At 40.2% G+C, this 22,667-nt stretch overlaps 1 protein-coding gene across 1 annotated transcript; it reads left to right on the forward strand.

Annotated features, from left to right (window-relative positions):
* The first annotated feature begins 4,889 nt into the window (after positions 1–4,889).
* Positions 4,890–18,324, forward strand: LOC146570437 (leukemia inhibitory factor receptor-like). The gene is made up of 18 exons (XM_085278863.1): positions 4,890–5,011; positions 5,138–5,272; positions 10,001–10,146; positions 10,238–10,388; positions 10,475–10,738; positions 10,848–10,974; positions 11,987–12,123; positions 12,204–12,349; positions 12,439–12,592; positions 12,708–12,769; positions 13,050–13,272; positions 13,686–13,865; positions 13,946–14,047; positions 14,127–14,285; positions 15,642–15,770; positions 15,872–15,965; positions 16,060–16,126; positions 16,305–18,324. The coding sequence occupies exons 2-18, from the start codon at positions 5,209–5,211 to the stop codon at positions 16,788–16,790; spliced, it is 2,691 nt and encodes an 896-aa protein (XP_085134989.1). The 5' UTR covers positions 4,890–5,011; positions 5,138–5,208; the 3' UTR covers positions 16,791–18,324.
* Positions 18,325–22,667: the final 4,343 nt, after the last annotated feature.

The following is a 22,667-nucleotide window of genomic DNA, read 5'->3' on the forward strand; positions in this document are numbered from 1 at the left end:
GCAGGAGGGACCATGCGCTTACCTGCTGCTCTCTGGCAGGTAGCAGGGAAAAGGGAAACACCACCTGGGTCTGGGTGCAGTTCCCCCCTCCAGGGGCAAGGGTACCTAGACCCGGTTTGTAGAGTACGCTTGGGGAGTGTGATCGTGTGTACAGCGTCTCTTTATGTCTGTCTCCACGTTGGTTGAGTGTGGAGTAAGTGCATATGAGAGCATGAGGGTGGGAATGGATGTTTGTGTCTGTGTGTGCCTGTATGTCTGTGTCTATATGTCAGGCTGGGTATCAGACGCCACCTCTCTGGGGACATCTCAGGCCCTCCAAGGTTTGGAGGCCTATCTCCCCCCACCACCACTTCCCCTGCCAGTGGCGGACTCCCTCAGACATCGGTGCGTTGGTGGTTCTTTGTGTCCGGGGATGGGCGTCCAGGTACACACCGGCTCACTCCTTGGCGGCCGCTTATCGGGGCCTGGGGCTTGCTCGGGCCACTTCGGAGGTGGGGTGCCCCCGGCCTCTCGGCCTGGGGCTCAGTCACTCAGGCACAGCTGGCTGCCGGCGGAGCTCACGGGCGCGTCACTGCAACTCCCCCTGGCTTCTGCTCCGCGGCTGCTGAGTGAGCCCTCATCTGGGACTCTCCTCAGCTCTTTCTGGGACAGTGGCGCGGCTGCCCCTCTGTTGGTCTTCCTTGGTCTCTTGTGTTCTGGGGGCCTCTGGATGTCTGGAGTTTTGATCTCCTCCATACCTGCTTCATGCCCTGGAGGACGGGGCTGTGGCCCCCCCACACCCTCTAGTAGATCATTACATGAAGGAACCTTTTAAAAAAAAACAAGCGCGTCCATGCTCACAGGTGTACACACGGGTGATCACACCCACAAACTACACCCTTTTGGCTGCTACCTCAAAGCACACTGTGTTCTGTTGATCTTATGTGCTGCACAATAATGTTTAATATTTAGTATTTACTGTTATATTCCCATATATCATTGTGATGTTGTTTATTCTATTCTGTTCTCTTCTGCTTGTTTTCTTTTTTCTTTCTCAGCAGGTGATCCAGGTGATTGATATATGCATTTTTTTCCCCTGCCCATTCTGTTGGTTCTTGTTTTTTGCCCTTCTCCCCCGTCCCTCTTCTCAGCTGTTTCTCTTTCCCTCTTTCTTTCTCCCCTTCTTTCCTCCAGTCAAGTCTGTCCCGTATTCAGCAAGTGAAAATAAAATAAACAATAAAAGGTGAATCAAATGGACCATTATGGCAAGGCTGGGATGGTCAATTTGGTAAAGTAAATCCGTTGGGCATCTTTCTTCGCCTTTAGACAACAATTCTGATGGCAAAAGAGCCAAACGGGACAGGCCAAAAAAAAAAAAAAAAAAAAAAAGAGCGACAATTTCTGTTCAGCGCCAGACTTGCTTGTAACCTATTTCACCAATTATGTTATGAAAAATGACGTATTAACTACTACAAAACTCTGACCTTTGTGGGAATGCTTGGAGCAGACTAACATGTGAGCTGGAGTGTTCTGAGACGTTATATTTGGTATATCCAGACCATCCGTCGGCTCTTACTTCGGAAACATGGCTTAAAAAATTTCTCTTCAACGACTTAATCCGATAAAAAAAAACGATCTCTTTACCCGTCGGCTTCCCGTGGCTGTCATGCGACCGGCTATTGCAGTTAATAATACAACAACTTCTTGACATTTTTTGGGTTTCTTTTTATCGCTGTGTAACTGAGTTCAATTGAAAGCCTGCGTGCGCTAGTACCTCTTGCCACAAGTTCCCAGAATCTTTTGCGGTTTTACCCCTGAATGACGTCACATTTTCAATCTTTATCCTGGTGGGCCGGTCTCTAGTCAAAATGCCCGGGCCGACAGCTATTATACTTAGGTGTACTTCTTGAGGCATTTCTACTTCTCCTGCATATCCTGATTCGTTGTGCTTTTAATTATATTAGAGTTACCAGCAACAGCTACAGACTACTTTGACTCCAGCAGAGTAGTTGAGGCACCCTTTCAGCCCCTCCTACTAATATTAGTTTAACTGTCCATTAGCAAGTTCCTTCCTCAACCACATGCTTTTAGTTGCCATCAGCACGCTTCTGGTAAAATTCTGGCTGGATTTGACCTTCTTGGCAGAACTGATGAAGTTCATTTAATTTGACTGGTTTCCTGGATAAAGACTGGATCACATAGTTTTCAGTAGGGTTGATTGGGGAAAGTTACTCCTGAAGATTATTGTTGGCCTGACTTATTCCAAAATAAGTGCTGACGTATATTTGGGATTACCCAACTCTGTCCAAGTTTTAACTGTGTGAAACTTAATGGTTGAATCTACTAATTCTAGATAAAGATGTTCAAGGTAAAGTTGGAGAATTTTTTAAGGGCTCATTTATGGCTTTTCAAAACATTTTCTGCTTAAGCGTCTCTGATTTGCAAAAATAATTTATGATCCAAAATTTAGACATATATAATGATTCCTAATTTTTTTTTAGCTCCATATATCAAACGCTTTTCTAAATATTTGTGTTTCAAAAAAGTCCAGTCTAACAGACTTTTGAGCCCTTAATTTTTTGCATAAATCTAACCACACTAACTGCATGGACTATGGGAGGAAGCTCCAGCAAACTCCACACAGAAAGGCCCTGCCCAGATGGAGGAGTCAAACTCAGGACCTTCTTGCTGTAAGGCAACAGTGCTAACCACTGCGTCACTGTGCTGTCCAGAATAAATATTCATATTTTGAGCCCACAGTATGCCTCAAGGTCATGAAACTCTGTCACACCCAGTGGTTGTCCACTCAATCCTCTGGCCAAACTTTATTGTTTCTCTGAAACACCAAGTAAAATATCCTGGAAACGTCCCCCCCAAAAGAGCTATAAATGAGCAGCAAAGGCACCATTTAAAGTCACTTCTGGTAAATTATTCTGTTAAGAATTAAAAAAAAACCCATCTGTTTATCAACTGAATTGTATTAATTTGTACCACATGATGGTGGAGTAAGTATATGTGATAAAAAAATAAATGTAATAATTTAAAAGGACATGCCCGACAATATCTGTGTACACAGTCTCACAGAATGATGACTACAAAAAGCAACTTAATGTTCTTATATGCTGAAATCTGAGAAAACTGTTTGAAGCTGTGTGTCATTGGTGAGAACACCTTAGAATAGGATCGTTGTGTTTTCATAATTCTGTGGACAGGAGATAACAAGAAAGAAAAAATTCCCAACAGCTGACATCACACATGAAGACGTGGCTAAATACACGTCTAGTAAAACCAGTGACTCAGTGCGGCTCTCAGTGCAGCTGCAGATCAGCTAGTAGCTCAGTTTAAAGTCAACACTGCAATTATAAACTCACATACTCACTTGCCTTCTCTGGAATTTCTGGAGTGCTGTGTGGTTCCGAAATGAAAATTCAGTGGAAACAGGGAGTGGAGGGAATTCTTTAGATGTTTAGTGGGAAAAGGAAAGACTGAACCTTTTCTTTGTTGTCTTTGTATGAAAACAAAACTAAGCCTGTCATTACGATCTGGTTCAAATGACTGATAAAGGAGGAATTTCATTAGATAACTGACTCGGGTAATTTTCCTTCTCACAGTCACTCATGACAACTAAAAAGTGGCTTTGTGAATGAAAGTGTGTGTATGTGTGTAAACAGCAGTTTTTGTTGTGTTATTATCTTATTATTACCATATTAGAGACAAAAAAAACATCACAAAATTAAAATTTATTTAATGATTTATGGTTTTATTTCCCCCCCTTATTCAATTAAATGCTTTATGTATTCATAGTGTCTTCTTCCAGTCATTTTCTGTATACGGAACATTAAAGCCACGACCCTGAATTGGATAAGCAGGAAAGGATGGATGAATGGAAGAAATTAAGTGCCTGACCACCCGAAGGAGTTGCTTGACCGTGGAAACTCATGCCATGAAGCCCCTGGCTCCGGGTTTCTGTGCTGATGTTAATGTCAGCAAGTTTTGCAGCTCTGCAGTCACTGAGTAAGTAGAGCATTGGTGATTTTTAGGCACTTCAGCAACTTCCTGTGGTTCATAAATGCTTCTGCTTTGCAGTAACACCACATACTCCTTAGTATTCAACAGGGAGGAAACTGACATGTTGCAACAGTAGCATCCTATATTAGACCAGTTCAATGAGCTCTTTCACAAATGTCTGTGAAGTCAAACTACGTGGCTAGGTGATTTGATTTCATACACATGTGACAATAAGACAGAAAAAAACCTGAAGCACCATTTATGCAGTCTATGTGAGTCCTACTGTACTGTTAAGAGCTCATCCCAGGCACATCGCAACACTTTTATTTACTGTCCATATTTACTGGCTCCAAATGACATGTTCAACCAATGTCCACACTCCAGGAAGCAGAGGGCAGGGTGAGGCAGAAAGGATTTTACTCAGAATTGGGGGAGGGGAGTCAGTTTTACTGCTGTCAGGGGATGAGTTGGAGGAAAGCCAAACAAAAGGAGTACATAAAAGCTTGTAACAGCCTCTTAATAAGAAGTATTGTTTAATGTAGCACTTATTGAGCTTCCTTATCTTCAATTTTCCTTGTATTCCTTTCTTCCTGTTCCTCCCTTTCATTACTGGAAAAACTGCAGCATACTGACTGATAGGTGAACTGACAGAAATCTCATCCTTAACCAAGATCTGAGAAGCCTCTGTTTAAGAGATTTAATCTGGGCGTGTTGTTTTTGTTTACCTGGAAAAAAAACTCCCTGCTTCTGTTCTGAACCACTGATAACAAGTGTTTTCCTTAGTCTGATGACCGATTCTCTCTCTCTGACTAGTGTTTTTCTAAAAGGTTTCAAGTCTGAAAACAATCTTAGAGCAAGTGAGGAATGTCTGGCCTCGCTGCTGTGAGTCACAGTTACGAGAACGCGACTGCTCTGTTTCCTGTACTGGAGCTCACATGGATTTCACAATCATGAACTGAAATGATTTCCCAAAGCTTACATGAGAAGGGAGAGCGACTCCAGGGACTTATCTGACACTGACATGGTGACTTTTCTCTTCAGAGTCTTCAAATAAAACTCACAAAAGTGTTTTGTGTGTGAAAGTTTTTTGTTTCTATAAAGGAAGCCTCAGGAACCTGCTTTACAACCATTTGTAAATGTTTATCACCAGAGCTATGGCAACCATTTGACTCAATCCATGAAGCTTTTTTTCTACAAAGAAATAAACACGGGAGGATTATCATGATCGCATGGTTGTTACTGCTGTCACTCTCCACAACGAGCACACAAGATGGACAAGAAAACAGTGAGTATTTCATCGTCTTGATTGAAGATGTCGTGTTTCAGCTGCTCCAATGAGTAAATGCTCTCAGGTGTGCATGCAGGATATTTTTATGTGCAGTTTTTCCTGTTCATATAACAAACACAAGGCGTTTCAGGGGATCATGCTTTCCACACACTACAGATTTCAGTGAGCATTAGCTGCTAATTGCTAACCACCTGTTTAAATTTGATTACACTTTGCCGTATTAGAAGTATGGCTATTTTGACTGTGAGCTCCCTGCTAGGCTTTACTGCCGCTGATTTGTGTGGATTTCTTGACCCAGTTTGTTTTTAATGCAAATATCTGACAAATTATACATTTTTCTGTGGGTGTAATTGAACAGTACCTAAATTCTAGACGTCCATGTGTGCCCAAATATGGTCACTTTGAAAGACCAAGAGGTTGATGACTAGATGAACTGTCTTTGAAGCAAGACTTCACAAACCAGCATCATGGCAGTGGTTATGATGTTTGCCCCTGAAGCTCTGCTGCTATGATGGCTGAAACCCAACAGTTAGCTCTATGTCTTCAACATCTACAATAATGCATGATTGATTTCCTTTTTGTCTTGCTTTATGTCCACATACTTTATGCAGACAGTCAGCTTCTAACTTCCCATCTTCCCTTGCAAAACTTCTTAAATGCTTCCTTCCAACTTTCTCAACAGTCATTGTGTAAAAAGAGAAGAGCTCTCAAGTGGCCAGTTAGTGAACTGGCTTTTAAACTATTTGTGCCCTCTGAGGTTCCCCCAGAAAACTTGTGATTTTTAAAAAAAAAAAAGAGCGATGGGTGGGTGACAGAACATAAAATTGATCACTGACAGAAGAGTGGCTTTTACAGGTGAAATGTAAATGTTGTTTACAGGCAAATTATAATAGAACAATACAGAAGAAAGGAAACAAAAATATATAAAAAATTACAAAGATGTATAATAAAATATTACAGAATAATAGAAATGTATTAAAGGTATGTGGAATGTATTAAACAGTATTATTAGACAGGGTAGGCTGCAATATTTGATCTAAGTATTTATGAAGGGAGCTTAAAGGAAATGAAACATGTAGTTTGTGGCTGGACCAATGGTGACCCCCCCCCCCCCCCCCCCAAAAAAAAAAAAAAAAGAAAAAAGAAAAAAGAAAGGAAATATCTTGGAATCAGAAAGGTTTGGGGAAATTCCAGGAGACAGGTAAGACAGCTGGACAGGGCCCAGCAGCAGGACCTGTATCTGTTTCTTTCTGCAAGGATGAGCTCTGCCAGAGCTCCACAAAATGACCTCCACCATGCCACTGCTGTAATAATAATAATAATAATGATAATACATTTAATTTTTAAAGCGCCTTTCAAGACACCCAAGGACACTGTACAATAGATAAAAACACATAATATAACAATGACACTATGAAGAACAATAAAACAAAAGCACAGGATATAATTAACAAACAGTGAATATACAGATTTGAACTGATGGGTTTTGAGTTGAGATTTAAACTGGGGGAGAGAACCAATGTTTCTTATATCTGGGGGTAGAGCGCCACAGCCTGGGAGCAGAGCAGCTAAAAGCTCTGCTTCCTGTGGTGGTGAGGCCAAAATAAGGCACAACAAGCTGGACAGAAGAAGATCGAAGTGAGCGGGCAGGAAAGGTAGTGCTTAACAGGTCAGAAAGGTAAGGAGGTGCGAGGTTATGAATGGCCTTGAAGGTGAGCAGAAGAAGTGAAGTTCCTGAAGAACTTCCAGGAGAAGAACTTCCAGGCGATTAGAGGATCATCAGGGGGTCCTTTTGTCCCTCTGTGGGGGGTCACTCCCACTAGGTTTATATCTGGGACTCTCCACCATTTGACCTTAGAACTGAAGAAGCTTCTCGGATGAGAGGTGAAACGTCTTCAAGCAACTTAAAGAAGTCCAGACGCTTTTCTTTGCAAGCTCCTTTGACTACGATGACCTGGATGACTGAGAACCTTCACAGACATATTCCTGAAGAACAGGGGTGATGTGCTGGTAGGACGGGGTTCTGGTGATAATCCGAGCAGCAGAGTTGTGAACCAGTTGAAGCTTATGGAGGGATTTTTGGGGGAGACCATGCAAAAGACAATTGCAGTAGCCAATACGGGAGGTAACAAGACCGTGGACAAGAATGGACGTGGACTGTGTGTAAAGAGAAGGACGTAATCTGTTAATGTTGCGTAGATGGAAATAGGCAGAACGGGTGAGATTACTGATGTGAGACTTGTAGGAAAATGAACTGTCTAATGTGACACCAAGGCTCTTAACCTGAGAAGAAGGCAAAACTGTGGAGTTATCGATGGTGAGTGAGAAATGTTTCGCCTTCAAAAGGTTGGATTTGGTGCCAATAAGGAGGATTTCAGTTTTATCCTCATTGAGCTTTAGAAAATTAGAGCTAAACCAGAATTTTAATTCGGATAGACATTCTGTAAGGGAAGAAGGTGGGAGGGAGGAATCAGGTCTGCAGGAGAGATGTAACTGGGTGTCATCAGCAAAACAGTGAAAGTGAAGATCAAATTTGTGGAAAATGGTACCTAGAGGGAGGATGTATATTATGAAGAGAAGAGGGTCTAAGACTGAACCTTAGGGTACACCAGAAGTGACCGGGAATAGACGAGAGTGGAATGATTTCAGTTGAATAAACTGGGAGCGGTCGAGGAGATATGATTGAAACCAGGGGTTCAATCATATCTGTGTGTCAGAGACAGAGATGGGCAGTAACGCGTTACTTGTAACGCGTTACTGTAATCTGATTACTTTTTTCAAGTAACGAGTAAAGTAAGGGATTACTATTGCAAAATCGGTAATTAGATTACCGTTACTTTCCCGTAGGAACGCTGCGTTACTGCGTTACTAAAACCGTGATTTTTTGCGAGAATGTCTCACGACAGTGACGTAAGCGAGTGCGCCGTTAGTGACAACAGCTGTGTTCAGATCAACAATGGATCACATATCGATTGTGGGAGAGAGTGCAGCATTTAAAGCGTGGAAGTACTGACCTTACTTTGAGTTTGATTCCATAAAAAGTGACAAAAACATTAGCGTCCATCGTGCGTGGGAAGAAAACTTCTTTTTACAGCGAAAAAAACCCTAAACTTCCAAGCAAGCACCGAGTGCGCCATGACGTAATGGGAAACTCACAGAGAAAGTCGCGGATTCTTCAACTGACCGCGGCACACCTGCACCAGAGTAAACCTCCGCCTACCGCAGTCCTGCTTTACAGGTGAAAATAGAGCAACAGGACCGCTGAGTCTTTGACTTTATTTATTTTCTGCTGTGTTTTACTTGCATCTATTTGAAAGAGTGAGTGTAAACACAAAAAATATTTTATTTTATGTGCTGGAATGTGCAGAAAATAGGTTTAAATGTTAAACTAATTTCTTCAAGTCAGAGAATGTTGCATATAATTAAATTTTTGCTTGATCCATAAAGTTAAAAGATTAAAACTAATAAAACAAGTTTTAAAAAGAGACTTTTCCATTTGATTACATTTTGTATGATGGATTATGCAGAAAAAGTAGAATTGGGCTGAAAGATCTATCGCTTTATCACCTCTTCAGGTTGTAAATCGTGTTTTTAAAAAGTAACTAAGTAACTAAGTAATTAATTACTTTTGAAAAGAAGTAATCAGTAAAGTAACGGGATTACTTTTTGGGGGAAGTAATCAGTAATTAGTTACTGATTACTTTTTTCAAGTAACTTCACCAACACTGGTCAGAGATGCCAAGAGAGGAGAGTCTGCTTATAAGGACAGAGTGAAAGATGGTGTCGAAGGCTGAGCTCAGATCTAAAAGGATGAGAATGACCAGAGTCGGCTCCGATTAGAAGATCATTAGTGACTTTAAGTAAAGCAGTTTCTTTACTGTGACATGAACGAAAACCAGATTAAAATCTCTTGTAGATGTTTTATATTAACCAAGTGTGAATGAAGTTGAACTGCAACTACTTATTAGATATCGGACGGAGGTTGTTCAAGTTGTTAGGGTCTAAAGAAGGTTTTTTCAGTATGGGAGTGACTGAAGCAATCTTGAATAAGGAGGATAGCAGAGATGAGTGGGAGTAAGGAAGAGAGGCAGGGAATCTTTCTGACCAAACAATCAGAAACTGACTTCATTAGGGTGGTTATCCATCGTCACGTCCGAGTGGCATCTGCCATAGATTGCAGTGATGGACATTCTGACAACCTGTTCTTTTCACAGATGAAAGCAGGTTGACCCTCAGCACGGAGAACAGATGAATCTACTTTTGAATTAGCTGAGGCAAGAGAGAACTAGTGCCCTATTTGGACCCATTTGCTAGTCAAAATGGGCCTGAAATGTATAATGAGGAGTCTTAATACAACTTAAACAGTTGCTGCATGAGTGAAATTTGTTACCAAGTGCAAAAAAAAAAAAAAAAAAAAAAAAATTGTATGAGGCTGTAAACATGTTTTGCTGTAAAGCTGGGCATTTTGAACAGGGTGACACATCTATGGGAATTGACACACCTTTTAAGGATATCTCAAATGAAGAATAGATGAACTCCATTTTAGGCAACAGTTTTTAACAAAATCTTTAACAAAACATCAGTATTTGATGCCCGGGCAGTGACGACACTATTGGCACCACTGGCTGTGTCCTCACTGACTGCTGTTCAAATAGCCCAACGATGACTGTGAAGAATTGTTCAGGTCACTTTAACCATAAAATGTCCTGTGGTCACTTCCTTTAGGTGTTTTGCATTGTGGACCTCAGAATGTGACTCTTGACTACGACAGTTTCCTGTTAAAGTGGGAAGATGACCCTTCTTGCTCTGTGATACGAGATGGGCTCGTGTACGAGCTGCAGCTTCTCATTGCAGACAAACCTGAACACAATGTAAGAGATTATTATGGGTAACTATAATCCTCACTTCTGTAGCCTCCAAACAAAAAGCTGTTCCTCTAATGTGTTTATGATAATGTTGTAGGGTGAAGTTGTTGTGGCACCTGCACAGATAGGATCTACTCATTCCTGGAAATGGACTTCCCATTTACCATCGCAGTGTGCTCGCCATTCAGTCCGGCTCAGGTCCCAATACAACAACCAATCAAGCCCATGGATGCAGAAGACGCTACCTGGTTAATATTAAGTTCAAATCATTTGATCTTTTTTGATTCTTAAACACTTTACAGTCTCGTTTATTCTTATCACTGTGCTTCTTCAGACCAGGGTGAAATACTGGTTCTCCCAAGAGACCAAATATTGGAGGTGGGCAGCACAGCCACATTCTGCTGCATGGTGCCAGATGGGGAAAGTATTAAAACAATGTTTCTATATGACTACAAAGGCACTAATGTAACAACTACAAAGATCAGTGAACATGTGCACTCCCTGACTGTTCACCTGGACCAAGAATCAGAAAACTATAGTGATGTAATATGTGAAACAACCAAAGGAAACATCAACGGAGCCAGTTTTCACGCCAGCTGTAAGTATGATGTAGCATTTGAGATTGTGGTTTCTCAAATTGATCTTGTAAATAAATGGTTCTCTTTTAAATGTGCTTCTGTTTTTCCTGGTATTTGCCACAAACTTAGATCCTCCTGATGACAGTGATCTTAAGTGTGAAACTCGGGATCTGGAATCAATCGATTGTTTTTGGAACGTAGGAAGGGCAGCAAACGAACATCCTGCAATGGAAAGAACATATCAGCTCCAAGGAAGGTATAATAAGACCCAACCACCCCTAATATATCTACAGTCTCCTGTATGGAAGCATCTGAGGGTGTGAATCTTAAAATAAGACACCTCACTGGACACCTTGTTAAAAACCACTGCAGACCGTTTCAGATTCAGAAGAACAAAAAGTTGATGAACAGTACTTTTAGATGATCTCGATGATCTGTAGTCAGAAGTTACAAAAATGAGCACTTGCTATACAACTTCAGTTGCAGGATGATTTATTGGGGGAAAAAAACCTGAAAAAATAATAGTCAGAAAGCAAAGTGCTCTACTGCGAGAGCATGCAGACTCCAGTGCTATCACAGACAGACAGGCTGCCCTGTTTACTACTTTTAGTTAGAGTGAAAATCTACAACATATCAGGCCTTGTCAAAACATTCCCTTTTAAAGTGCGCCACTCTCCTTTGTAAATTCCATGCATATCCAAGTATAAGCCACACACACACGCAGAGATGGTTAACACATTATTTGAAAACTAAAATAAAGTGCCCAGAATAAACATAGTCCAAAAAACAAATTGATTAATTATGGGATAAACAGTAGTTATGCTTCTCACAGTATGTAATGCCATATAGGTCAAAAGTCAAAGTGAGTTTACAAAGAGAACGTCCTTGATGAAATCACAGTGGAGTTGTTTTCAGGGCTATTCTTCTTTAATTTCACTTTATATGATTTGCAGTGAAAACTGCACACATTACACCTCGTCACCAGAGTTCTTAAAAAACCCAAAAACCTGAATATTTATAAAAGTAGTTTCAAGCAGTTGAGAGAAATGCTCTGATTTAAAAGACCATCAAAGCAAAAACATTTTGGGATCTATAGACTAAACTTTAAAGCACCAAACGTTATTGATTAAGCAATAAGGAGTTCAGTCAATGACAAATTTAAAATGTACTCTTACTTTGCTTCCTAGTGAATGTGCAGTCCTGCTAGCCTCTGTATTTATTTAGTTGTAAATATTTAGTAATAGCGGTGTATATTTTTTACATTTTAGCTCATGCATCAATGGACGTTTAGGTAAATGCTCGCAAAAAGTAAAGCTGGATGCAGCTGAGAGGAACTGGACCTTAACCGCAACTACTCGGCTGGGAAAGCTCGAGATCCATGACAACGCGGACCTGACCAAAAGAGGTAAAGCTTTGAATAAAATTTGGTTAAATGATTATTTTTAATCCTTAAGATCAGCTGATTGTTGTGATCTCTTGTTTTAGTGCACATGGTCGTGCCAGACAAAGTGGCAGCTTCAACTGTGAACCCCAGAAACATCAGTCTGAAATGGAGCTGGACTGTGCAGAAGTACAGTAATCTCAACATCACATGCCAAGTAGATGTCAGTGATGGAAACTCTAATACCAAAGTGAGTAGATTAAAAAGGAGGCTAAGGTATTGGCTTTTCAAAGTAAAAGTCTTCACTGAAGTCAGCTAACATAATTTTTGTCCTTGTAGACTGAAAACATTGGAGTTGGCCTCACAGCTGCAGTCATCAAGGACTTGATACCACACTGGGACTATGTTGTGAGGGTCCGATGTGGAACAGCACAGCATTTCTGGAAATGGGGTGACTGGAGCAATAGTGTCAAAATCCGCACAAAGGGTGATGGTAAGTAGTTTTTATTTTAAGACTTTATTTTAATCTTAAAATAAAAAATATTTTAAGATAAAGACCTAAAAGGTTTGTGAATGTAACAGATGTCGTTTGTCTGGTTGCACCACAGTTCCAGATGCTCTTGACGTGTGGATGAAGGTGAAGGCAGACCAGACTGTAATCTCCTGGAAGGTGAGTCCAAGTTGGCTTTTACAAGGCTTTTATGAGGCCTCTTGGTAAGGTCTAAATCTGGAAACTGACTTTTGGAGACAGCCTCAAGTGGTCTTTAGAAGAACTAGAGCTTTTGGTACTTGCATGTTGGATTCATTTTTTTCCTCACAACTTGATGCAATAAAAAATATCTTTATTAAATCTATTTGAAAAAATATCAGTGCAACATCTTATACAGTCAGAAAGTGATGTTTCAGAGGACACTGTTACCATTTCAGGTCTTGATGTTACGTCTCCACAGGTGCCACTGACCAATCAGAGCCATGGAGAAATCTTTGACTACAAAGTGTCCTGGGCAAAGACCAAAGACAAAAATCAGTCAAACCAAACCAACGTGTCCAGAAGCAATCACAGTCTTACACTCACGCTGGACCCCAGTGAGGAGTACATGGTCACTGTCACGGCTAGAAACATAAACGGCAGCTCATCACCATCGACCATCATCATCCCCCGCTGCAATCTAGGTATGAAGCTAACAGAGCACCACACATTACAGATAAGCTCACTTTGATTTCCATTTGGGGAAGAGGTTTGATTTTATCTAATCTGTGCAGAAGGCTGTAAGCAAAGGGGTTTCCAAACTAATGCAGAAAAGGAATAGCAGTTTTCATGATCACATGATTGAGATTATATCTATTATAAGTATACAAATTTGTAATTGTTGTGTTTATATTCTATATATCCAAGTCATGATGAGTATGTACATTTTTGCACATTTTATTGGTCTGCAAAGGGAAGCTAAATGCCTTAAAAGTGCATGAAACTGTTTTTAAAACCCATGAAAAATTCTCAAGGTTTAACTATATATACTGATTTAACCTCTTCCTTTTTTAAGTGGAGTATGTTGTAAAATCTAATTTTAAAGAGTCTTTTTCAGATACATCCGAGGTGAAGACCTCCTGGATCAGTGGCAGCAATGGTAGCTTCTTCCTGTCCTGGCCTGATAGTCCTAACGCCAGCTGTGGCTACATAGTGGACTGGTGTCCAGTCTTCGGTAATTGCACCTTCGAGTGGATGAAAGTGCCTCCCAACAGAACTCATACCACAGTTTTTTCAAGTACGTCCTCATCTTTGCCTACAAAACTGTTGCAGATCATATTTGCATCTGTTTCAGCACAGCTCCTTTTGTTGTTCCAGAGAACTTTGAAGATGGTCGGAGATACCTGCTGTCCATATACGCCTGCACTGAGGGAGCTGCGGTGCTACTACAGAGAAGAAAGGGCTACATCAGAGAGACCAGTAAGACTGATTCAGTGATTTCTCACAAAATGCGATGGTTCAATCAGCAGTGTATTTTATGCATGTCACATCTTTCCAGAAATAGGAGTCGAGCTGTTTAAACTCAAATACAAACAGGAAGACTCGGCTGTTGAGGTATCCTGGGAGCCCATACCTCTGGAAAAGCAGACTGCTTCCATCCATGGATATATTCTCTACTACCAGGACAAGAGCGGGAACGTTTTTAACGTGAGCACAGGTACAGTATGAAGGCATACTCACTCAGGCCAGCTAAGATTTCAGTCTGGACATTAAGTATAGGATCAGCACTTTTTTTTTTTGTGATCAACATTTTATTGATTTAAAACGGGGTTGGGGGAGGGGGGGGTACAGACATATACAGCACATCTGTAAACTGCAGTAGCAAAGCAAACATTGGTCACAAGGCATAGGGACAGCAAAGAAAAAACACAAAAACACAGTCAAAAACAGTTAGTGCCTGTTCCAGGAGATAACTTTGGATGAGAAGATTTTCCAAACTTCAACAGTCGTGGGTCGAGCTTTATTTAATTTTGCTGTGGTATGTTCAAAATTAATAACACGGATAAGACATCGTATCCAGAATGATTCCATACAAATGTCAGGACTGAACCATTGCTTTGTAATAGTCTTCTTTGCGGATGTGAATCCAGCGAACAACATTTTGCATTGTATTTGTTTTAAGGAGATTTCAGAGGTATCATTAAGGAGACAAAGACCAGGATTGGGAATATAAAAAACGTCCAGCACCTCAGATAACACAGAGTTCACAAAGACCCAAAAATTGGATACAACAGGACAGTCCCAAAACATGTGCAAAAACGTGCCTGGTGACGAATCATTGCAGATGTGACAGTGATACGTAGCCTGTAGTTTCATCTGGAACCTCCTATAGGGTGTAATGTTTGTTCTGTGTATGGTTTTGAAATGAATCAATTGATGCGCCAGGTTCTTAGAAGTCAAAGGATCAGCACTTTTCCATAGGTGCTCTGTTAGCTGATTTTAATCCATCGTTAGTGTTTACCTCCTGGCATATCATGATTTTATTGGGTTAATTTGACCATGATGCCACTTTTTTCCATTATCTTGGACTTAGAAACTGTTAATAATGCCAGATCTAACAAATGGAAATAACAACCCCTTGTGGCACAAACGTAAAACAAACCATGCCTGTTTTATGGTTGTAATTGGATGAAATATTAAGGGCTATAACTCTTCAAATTGGTGGCAGAAAATATCAGATTCGTTTGAAAGTCTTTTATACTAAAAAATGTCAAAAATTATGTCTTCAACTGATTTGCTGTACATCAAGTTTTTTCTTGCATCTTTTGTAGTATTAAGGTGTTAACTGAAACATGTTGCCGACGTGTCGTTTACAAATTGATTGGCACTCGGACGATGACACACTTAATCACACTATTAAGTTTCTCTACTGATAACAAAGTCCTGGTTTTGTTTCTCCACACACAAAGATTAGCTTGTAACTGAGATAAATAAAGTAAGTCTCCAGTGTTGCCCGATGATCGTAAACATGTATTTATGTTGTAATAATGGCGGTCACTCTGTGTTGATTTAGATGATCCTGAAGCCACCAGCCTCACTGCAAAGAACCTGAACATCAGTATGTACACCTTCACGGTGACAGCATCAACAGCATTTGGACTTTGTGGTAATTTATCCATCAGTGTCACCTTGAATCCCCCGGGTAGGTTAATTATTTCCCCATATGGACTATTTTCTTTAGTAAGACTGTCAACATTTGTCATTTTCTTTGATTTACTCGATGCGGTTCATTGTTTTCACCAGCTGATCAACTGATAATGCTGATCTTGATATCCCTGGGAGCAGTTTTTCTTATTCTGTCTGTCAGCACAATTATCTGCTACAGACAATGGGCATGGTAAGCAATGCACATTTATTTTCTGTGAAATTTGCCACTTTTGCTTCCAATAATTGGTTTTGTTTAAATTTTGATGCATTCTTTGACCCAACAGCATCAAGCACAAAGTCTATCCTCCAATCCCAAAGCCAGTGCTGACCGACCAGTGGCTGACATTACCAGTAAGTTGAGATGGCCAGTACTATATCATGTAGCATTGGCCAGCTAATGATGCATCTATATATCAGGATATTCTACTATTCAGTTATTTGTTGATTTCCTTGTATAGTCCATTATCCTAATCTCTAAGCACCAAGATATCTTTCCTGTGAATGTGAGGTCATTTTCTCTGTTTTTCAGGATGAACATACGAGTCATCATCTTCATTTTGATCAGAGTTACTACAGAGAGGTCTTGGATATTCCTAAGCTACATGATCAATTCAGACCACCACAGCCTGATGTTGACCAGGACTACAAGCCTTTTACCTTCTCTCAGACTCCCAAAGGTTACTACAATAAGCCTCTGAAGAAATCCCAGCCATGTCTCACTTTACCCACTACAGGCCTCACATCTCAGCCAGGCTTGCCATCTTCTCCAATCAATGGCGTATTTCCTAATCCGTCGTACAACCCATCGTACAACCTGGTATTGCAAAGTGTGGACCGTGAAGTCAAATCAGGGCCCGAGGTCCATGAGGCAATACCTTTCATCAGAAGCTTTAGTGGATACCAGCCTCAGAGTCCTGATGAGACCTTTACCACAACTGAGTTAGAGGAGTACCCAAACAGTCCCATATCCTGTGTGTCCACATACATTTTGCTACCACAGAAGACATCCAACTAGCTGCTGCATATGTGAACACATTTAAGCCTTATTCAGGCACTTTATGCATCGTTAACTACTGCATAGTTGGTTAGCTTCATCCACCAGGTCATCAGCAACTCAGCTAAAGTTAGGTGTGAGTTTAGTTTCATTCACACAAACAGGACATTTTCAGAAAATAGAAGATGTTTCCTTTCAAATGAGATCCTAGGAGTACATTTTGGCATTAAAGCTTTTCTGTTTAGATGCTCACACACTCACACCTGAATTATAATCCTAGTTGTTTGTTGTTAGCCAATTATGTTAGTGGACCAGAGCATTAGTGGTTTTCAAAGATTTTGTGCCCTGCAAATTTATTTTGTTTGTCACCACATCAGTGACACATACAGTATGAATGGTGGGTTTGAAAAACACTGCTCTAAGATGCTGCTGTTGAACCTTTGGGGTCTGTTCGTTTCAGACACTACTGTACAGTCATTCCTGTGGCTGGCTCACATCAAGGTCTCTTTAAGACATGAAAAGGACAGGTTTCTCTTGTTGGTGTCCAAGTGGCACCAAATGGGCATTATTTGAATTTACTCTGGAAACACTGCTCTCATGACGGGACATTGTATCCCTCAAGGTACTTAATTTTTAAGGGCTCTGTCCCACAATACTAGGGACACATCAGAGAGTACAACCACTGGTCGCTGTGGAAAAATGTGTGCTCCCTGACTGTCAGTTGACAAGAAATTGGTCACAAACGGGTATACAGTGCTGCACTGATAACTGCTTTGGTTACTAGCAGGTTGCCAGAAGTTTGAACTTGTCTAGAAATAACTTGTTAACGGCTCTCTGAACTGTAATGAAACTGTGAAAAAAGTGTGCCACAAACTGGAAATGGAGATTCTTCACCTTCTAAGTAAAGGCTTTGTCTTACTAATGTTATCATCACATTTAACGTTTTACTTTATAAGGGAACATTTTCTGTTTCTGTTGCACTTACTCAGAGAGTAAATGGTGAGTGTTTGCAGCCAGCTCAGCATCTTCCATGCAAATTATGAGAGACTGCAAAAACCTCAGTGACCTTTGTCAGTGAATACATAGTTTATCCTAGATGTTCCTAGGGCATTGCTAACCGATCTCTAAGAAATTCGAAAAGTTTCTTTAAATGTATCTAGACGTTCCACTGAGTCAGACATTTGAGAGAAGCCCCTCTAAAGCTTGAATTATTTTTCTGTGTTGAATCTCTGCAAACCTGACTGCAAAGTCTGTACAAGTTACAGCTGTTTGCATTTTTACTTTAATGACGTGTCTGAATCTCTGTGCCATCACCACAGAAACTCAACTCATCATATTGAAGCAAATAAATAATGAACAATGAAGAGAGGACTTCAGTACCGACCGATTGATTATGTGTGTCCTACCTTATTAAAAAATGTGAATATTTCATGTAGCTGCTGAGAGGTCTTTGCTGTTGATCTCTGTCTGTAAGAACCAAGAAATCACCTTTGAATCAATGCTGTAAACCAATAAAACAAGAAGCTTCAAACAAGAAGTGTTTTTTTAATGCTTTGATTGTGTCTGGTTTCCTTCAAAGTCTGTTCATATGGAGATAAACAGTACAGCACCAGGAAGGCTGTGTGACCTGCTGTGTTGATGATTGCATTGTTACGTCCCTCTGCAGCCGCTAATCTCCTCAATGTGTTCAGCTGGTGCTAATTGGCCACACCTAGTCAGGTGTGGATAAAAGCATACCTGAGGCAAGCTTCCAGGGAGCTCACTTGTCTTTGCCTTGGTGGCACCAGCCATTTTAGCCAACCTGGTATTCCATTTTAAGAAAAAAAAACCTCTTCTGACAAACGGTATTTGTCTCCTTTTTTATGTTGCGGCTTTTGAGCTGGGTCGTAACATGCATGTGTATCAAACACTATATAAGGATATAATTAAGCGTATTTCTGAGGTACCTCTACTCTTAGTGCATGTCTCCAGCGAGTAGTGCGGTGCTCTGAACGGATAATTGGAGGTGAGCTTCCCTCCCTCCAAGACATCTACAGGAAGCGCTGCCTGAGGAAAGCGGGGAGGATCATCAAGGACTCCAGTCACCCCAGCCATAAACTGTTCAGACTGCTTCCATCAGGAAGGAGGTTCTGCAGCATCCGGTCCCGTACCAGCAGACTGAGAGACAGCTTTTTCCATCAGGCCATCAGACTGCTGAACACGTCATAGACACCTCAGCTTCACTACTGGAACTTCAACATTATGCACTCCATACTGTATATAAATGCCACTTGTTTTGCACATATTCAACTCTGTATATTTTATTATTATTATTATTATTATCATTATTGTTATTATTATTTTATTATTTTTTTATTTTTTATTTTTTACTATTTAATTTGTAAAAATGTGTATACACACACACACACACACACACACACACGTAGGAAAATATTTAGTATACACATCCAGAAATGCATACACTATTATATATTGTACATATATTTATTAGTTTCAGGTTGGCCATTCTTGTATTTTGCTCGTTTGTGTTGTTGTGTTTGCACATCTCTGTTGCTTGTGGGGCTCGCACACAAGAATTTCACTCGCATGTGCTGTGCCAGTGTGCCTGCACATGTGATGTGACAATAAAAGTGATTTGATTTGATTTGATGTCCTGATTCTTTCCACTTTTATTTTCACTTATTTTATCACCAATAGCTAAAGGCACAAATTGCTTTAATTACAGCAGAGTAGTTAAGGCACCCAACGCTTGTTAGCTGTTGTCAGGGGGTATATAAAAAGGCTAACAAAGAAAAACAATCTCTATAAAATTAGTTGCCCTTCATGTGCCTTCTGGAAATGTTGGAATGTGTCATTTACCGGTACCGTATACAATTACATTTACCACTTATTGGGTGATGTACCACATGTCATGGTCCCTGTGTCTGCCCGGCCGGCCCCATGACGATACATTTGTTATGGTTGTTTTATTTTAGCCCATTCAGTTGAGGCCACTAAAGGGAAACTGTCATCTGAAATTTAAATTGTTCTGGGGTTTCTATTCATGACCATTAGAGATAAATATCATTAAATGACTTTCAGCCACAAACTTCTTATTAATCATTCTTACAACTGAGCCAGATATATTGTTAATGAACATACTAAATATTCATTTTTTGAACCCCTACTATTCCTCAAGATCATAAAAGGCTGGCATGCCCATTAAGTGTCCTCTGGCCACACTTCATTGTTGTTGTTCAACATCTTTTAGAAAATCCTGGAAACACACCAATAAAAAAGTTGTAAGCAAAATACCCCTTTAAAGGCACTTTTAGTGTTAACAGAAAACAAAGTTTAAAACCATCCCAAAGTAACTGAAGTCTACAGCTAAGTCAAGCTGTCACACCACTTTGATGTTGCAGCAAATAAATGTCAGCTAAAAATAAATGTTTAAAGTTAAAGATCAGCAACACATATCTGAAAACATCTGTGTACAGCCATACGTCCTATTCTGCTTATCGAAGTCATAGGGGGGCATGAGCCTATCCTAGTTGCTATAGGGCGGGAGGCGGCACACACACTGGACAGGTTGCCAGTCTGTCAAAGGGCTAAGACAGAAAGAGAGACAACCATAAACACTCACATTCACACCTGCGGGTCATTTAGAATAACCACTAAACCCGACCTGATCCACCCTTTGAACTGTAGAAGGAAGCTGGCGTACGCGAGAGTACCCACTGTGATCCATCAGTGCTAGCCACATGCCACTATGCCCCCATGTGTGTGCAGGTAAACAGCTGCTCCCTGGCCATGAAACTTCAGCTAAAACTGACAGGAAAAAAAGCAACTTCAATGGTCTGAAATGCTGAAATCTGAGGAGGCTCGTACTGTGTGTGTTTCTGTGGTGTATTTCCAGTACTGTTTGTATATGCACAATATTTTAACATATCTGAATAATATCAGCACTAAATAATAAACTGGATCTTTGTCAATTAAATATTTGTCAGTATTATACACTCTTATCCCAGAGTTACCCCCAAAACTGGCCAGTGTTCATCTGTAGTTAGTGAATTCAGACAGCAAAATTGCTCCCGACCTGATCCACCCTTAAGCTCTTTGTTGGACCGGGTAGGCTGTCATTCCACCGTTTACTGGATGGGCTGATGAGTCAGTGAGACTCACTTCTGACAGATGATATTAATACTGAGGTTAGTTGTTGAGAATATCCTGAACTTTTCTGTCAGAAAGAACTGCTGTTTTTATCTGTTAGCTGCTGTTAGCCAACAACAGAGAAATAATCTATGGATCTTTGTTACACTCTTGTGAATAAACTCTCATGCAATGTAAGTATGTAATCAAACCAAAAAAAAAAGTTACTTCACTGTTAAGGCAGTGATTTTGAAGGACAAAAGTGATGGCCTACAAGAGCTGCTCAGGCATAGAAACCCACACCGTGAAGTTTCCGCTCAGTTTTATTGAAGCGTAGCATGAACATTCTGTGTAGTTTTCTTAAAGATAAACAGGTTAGCTTGCATTAATGTGGTGAGCTCACAGTAAAGCTCTGTGTTGGACTGGTGCACAGTGGCTGTGGTACTCATGGTCAGATTTAGGTTACGTCAAGTGTAGAAGAGAATTTGCTTAATTCTAACTTAATTATTAACTTCTCAATATGTTCCCTTTGCTGAGCCACTACAGAGATCATAGCACCTGCACCTGCTGAATCCTACTGTAATCCCTGACTGTTCTCATTTGACTGTTTTGGTATGCAGGCAAAGTCACCCTCTACCATGTAGGCAACAGAAAGGAGGTATTTTTTAAATGATTTGTTTCCTTGTGTCCTACATACCAGATTTGAATTAGAATTTAGATTAGAAGATTTTTTTATTCTAGATATGTTAAAATATCATTTTACTGTTACATTACTATATAAGGTTCAGTTGTACACAAATGGTTAGTAGAATTGTCCTTTAAGGAGCTACTTTTTACTTTCTTTGAGTACATTTCAGAGTAGGCACTTTTTCACTTTTACTTAAGTAAAGAAGTTTCTTCAATAATTCAGTTTTTACTGGAGTGTTTTTAACACAGTTTATTTCTACTTAAGTAAGGAAAGTCTGTACTTTTGCCACCTCTGCATATTACCTACCATAAAATTTTGACAAATGGGATTAAAATTGTTTTTAAGATGAGTTTGGAGGTCAGGGATTTAGTGTCGCTAATTTCTGTGCAATTTAATGTAAAAGAGACAAAGTGCATGTACATACATGTTAATGAGATTTATTTTTCCCTAGAACTGTAGTGTTAATGCTGGTCTTCATGGCCTCAGCTTCCTTTGCTGACGGTCTTCCGTTTTTATGCAGATAAATAATTCTTTGTTTCACTTATTGGAGTAAACTAATGGAAATCTCATACTTGTACATGTTGAGCTTCAACAGGAATAACAGGAATTTTCTTTGATAGGCACCTACTTATTTATGGATACATGAAATGTTTTGGCTGCAGGGTTAGCAAGGGTGCAGACATTTAATTATCTAATCATAAAAATGTGCATACATAATTTTGACTGTATGCAAACAATAGAGCTACCATTTTGGACTCCACATTTTAAAGCATCAGCAGCAACTTTTTGTCTGCCATGTTGTTGTTGTTGTTGTTGTTGTTGTTGTTGTTATTAAGTGGTTTTTGGTGCTTATTTACTTTGTGCAAGAACTCAGAGAAGTATTTGGATTTGATGCTGGAGTGCCGAGTTATTAACTTCATAAAAAGCAGTGTGCCCTAAAAGTGATGTCACAACTGCAGCACCAGTATAAAGGGTCAAGTGAGCTTAACCATTAGTTCTTCAGACTTTTTCATGGTCTTCTAGCATTTTCCTTTGGACATTGTCTGCTTTTGCTCTCACTTTCAGTCCAGTCATCGTACCTG

The sequence above is a fragment of the Mchenga conophoros genome, linkage group LG7 (genome assembly GCF_057382185.1).
Source record: "Mchenga conophoros isolate Kocher_MC1m ecotype Shallow Benthic linkage group LG7, M_conophoros_male_GT1.1, whole genome shotgun sequence".
In the NCBI taxonomy this organism is placed as follows: Eukaryota; Metazoa; Chordata; class Actinopteri; order Cichliformes; family Cichlidae; genus Mchenga; species Mchenga conophoros.

Coding starts and splice junctions, on each gene's coding strand:
- LOC146570437 (XM_085278863.1), top strand. CDS start 5,209: ATGATCGCATGGTTGTTACTGCTGTCACTCTCCACAACGAGCACACAA. Junction 12,350..12,438: donor ATGGAAACTCTAATACCAAA/GTGAGTAGATTA, acceptor TTGTCCTTGTAG/ACTGAAAACATTGGAGTTGG. Junction 13,866..13,945: donor TCATACCACAGTTTTTTCAA/GTACGTCCTCAT, acceptor TTGTTGTTCCAG/AGAACTTTGAAGATGGTCGG.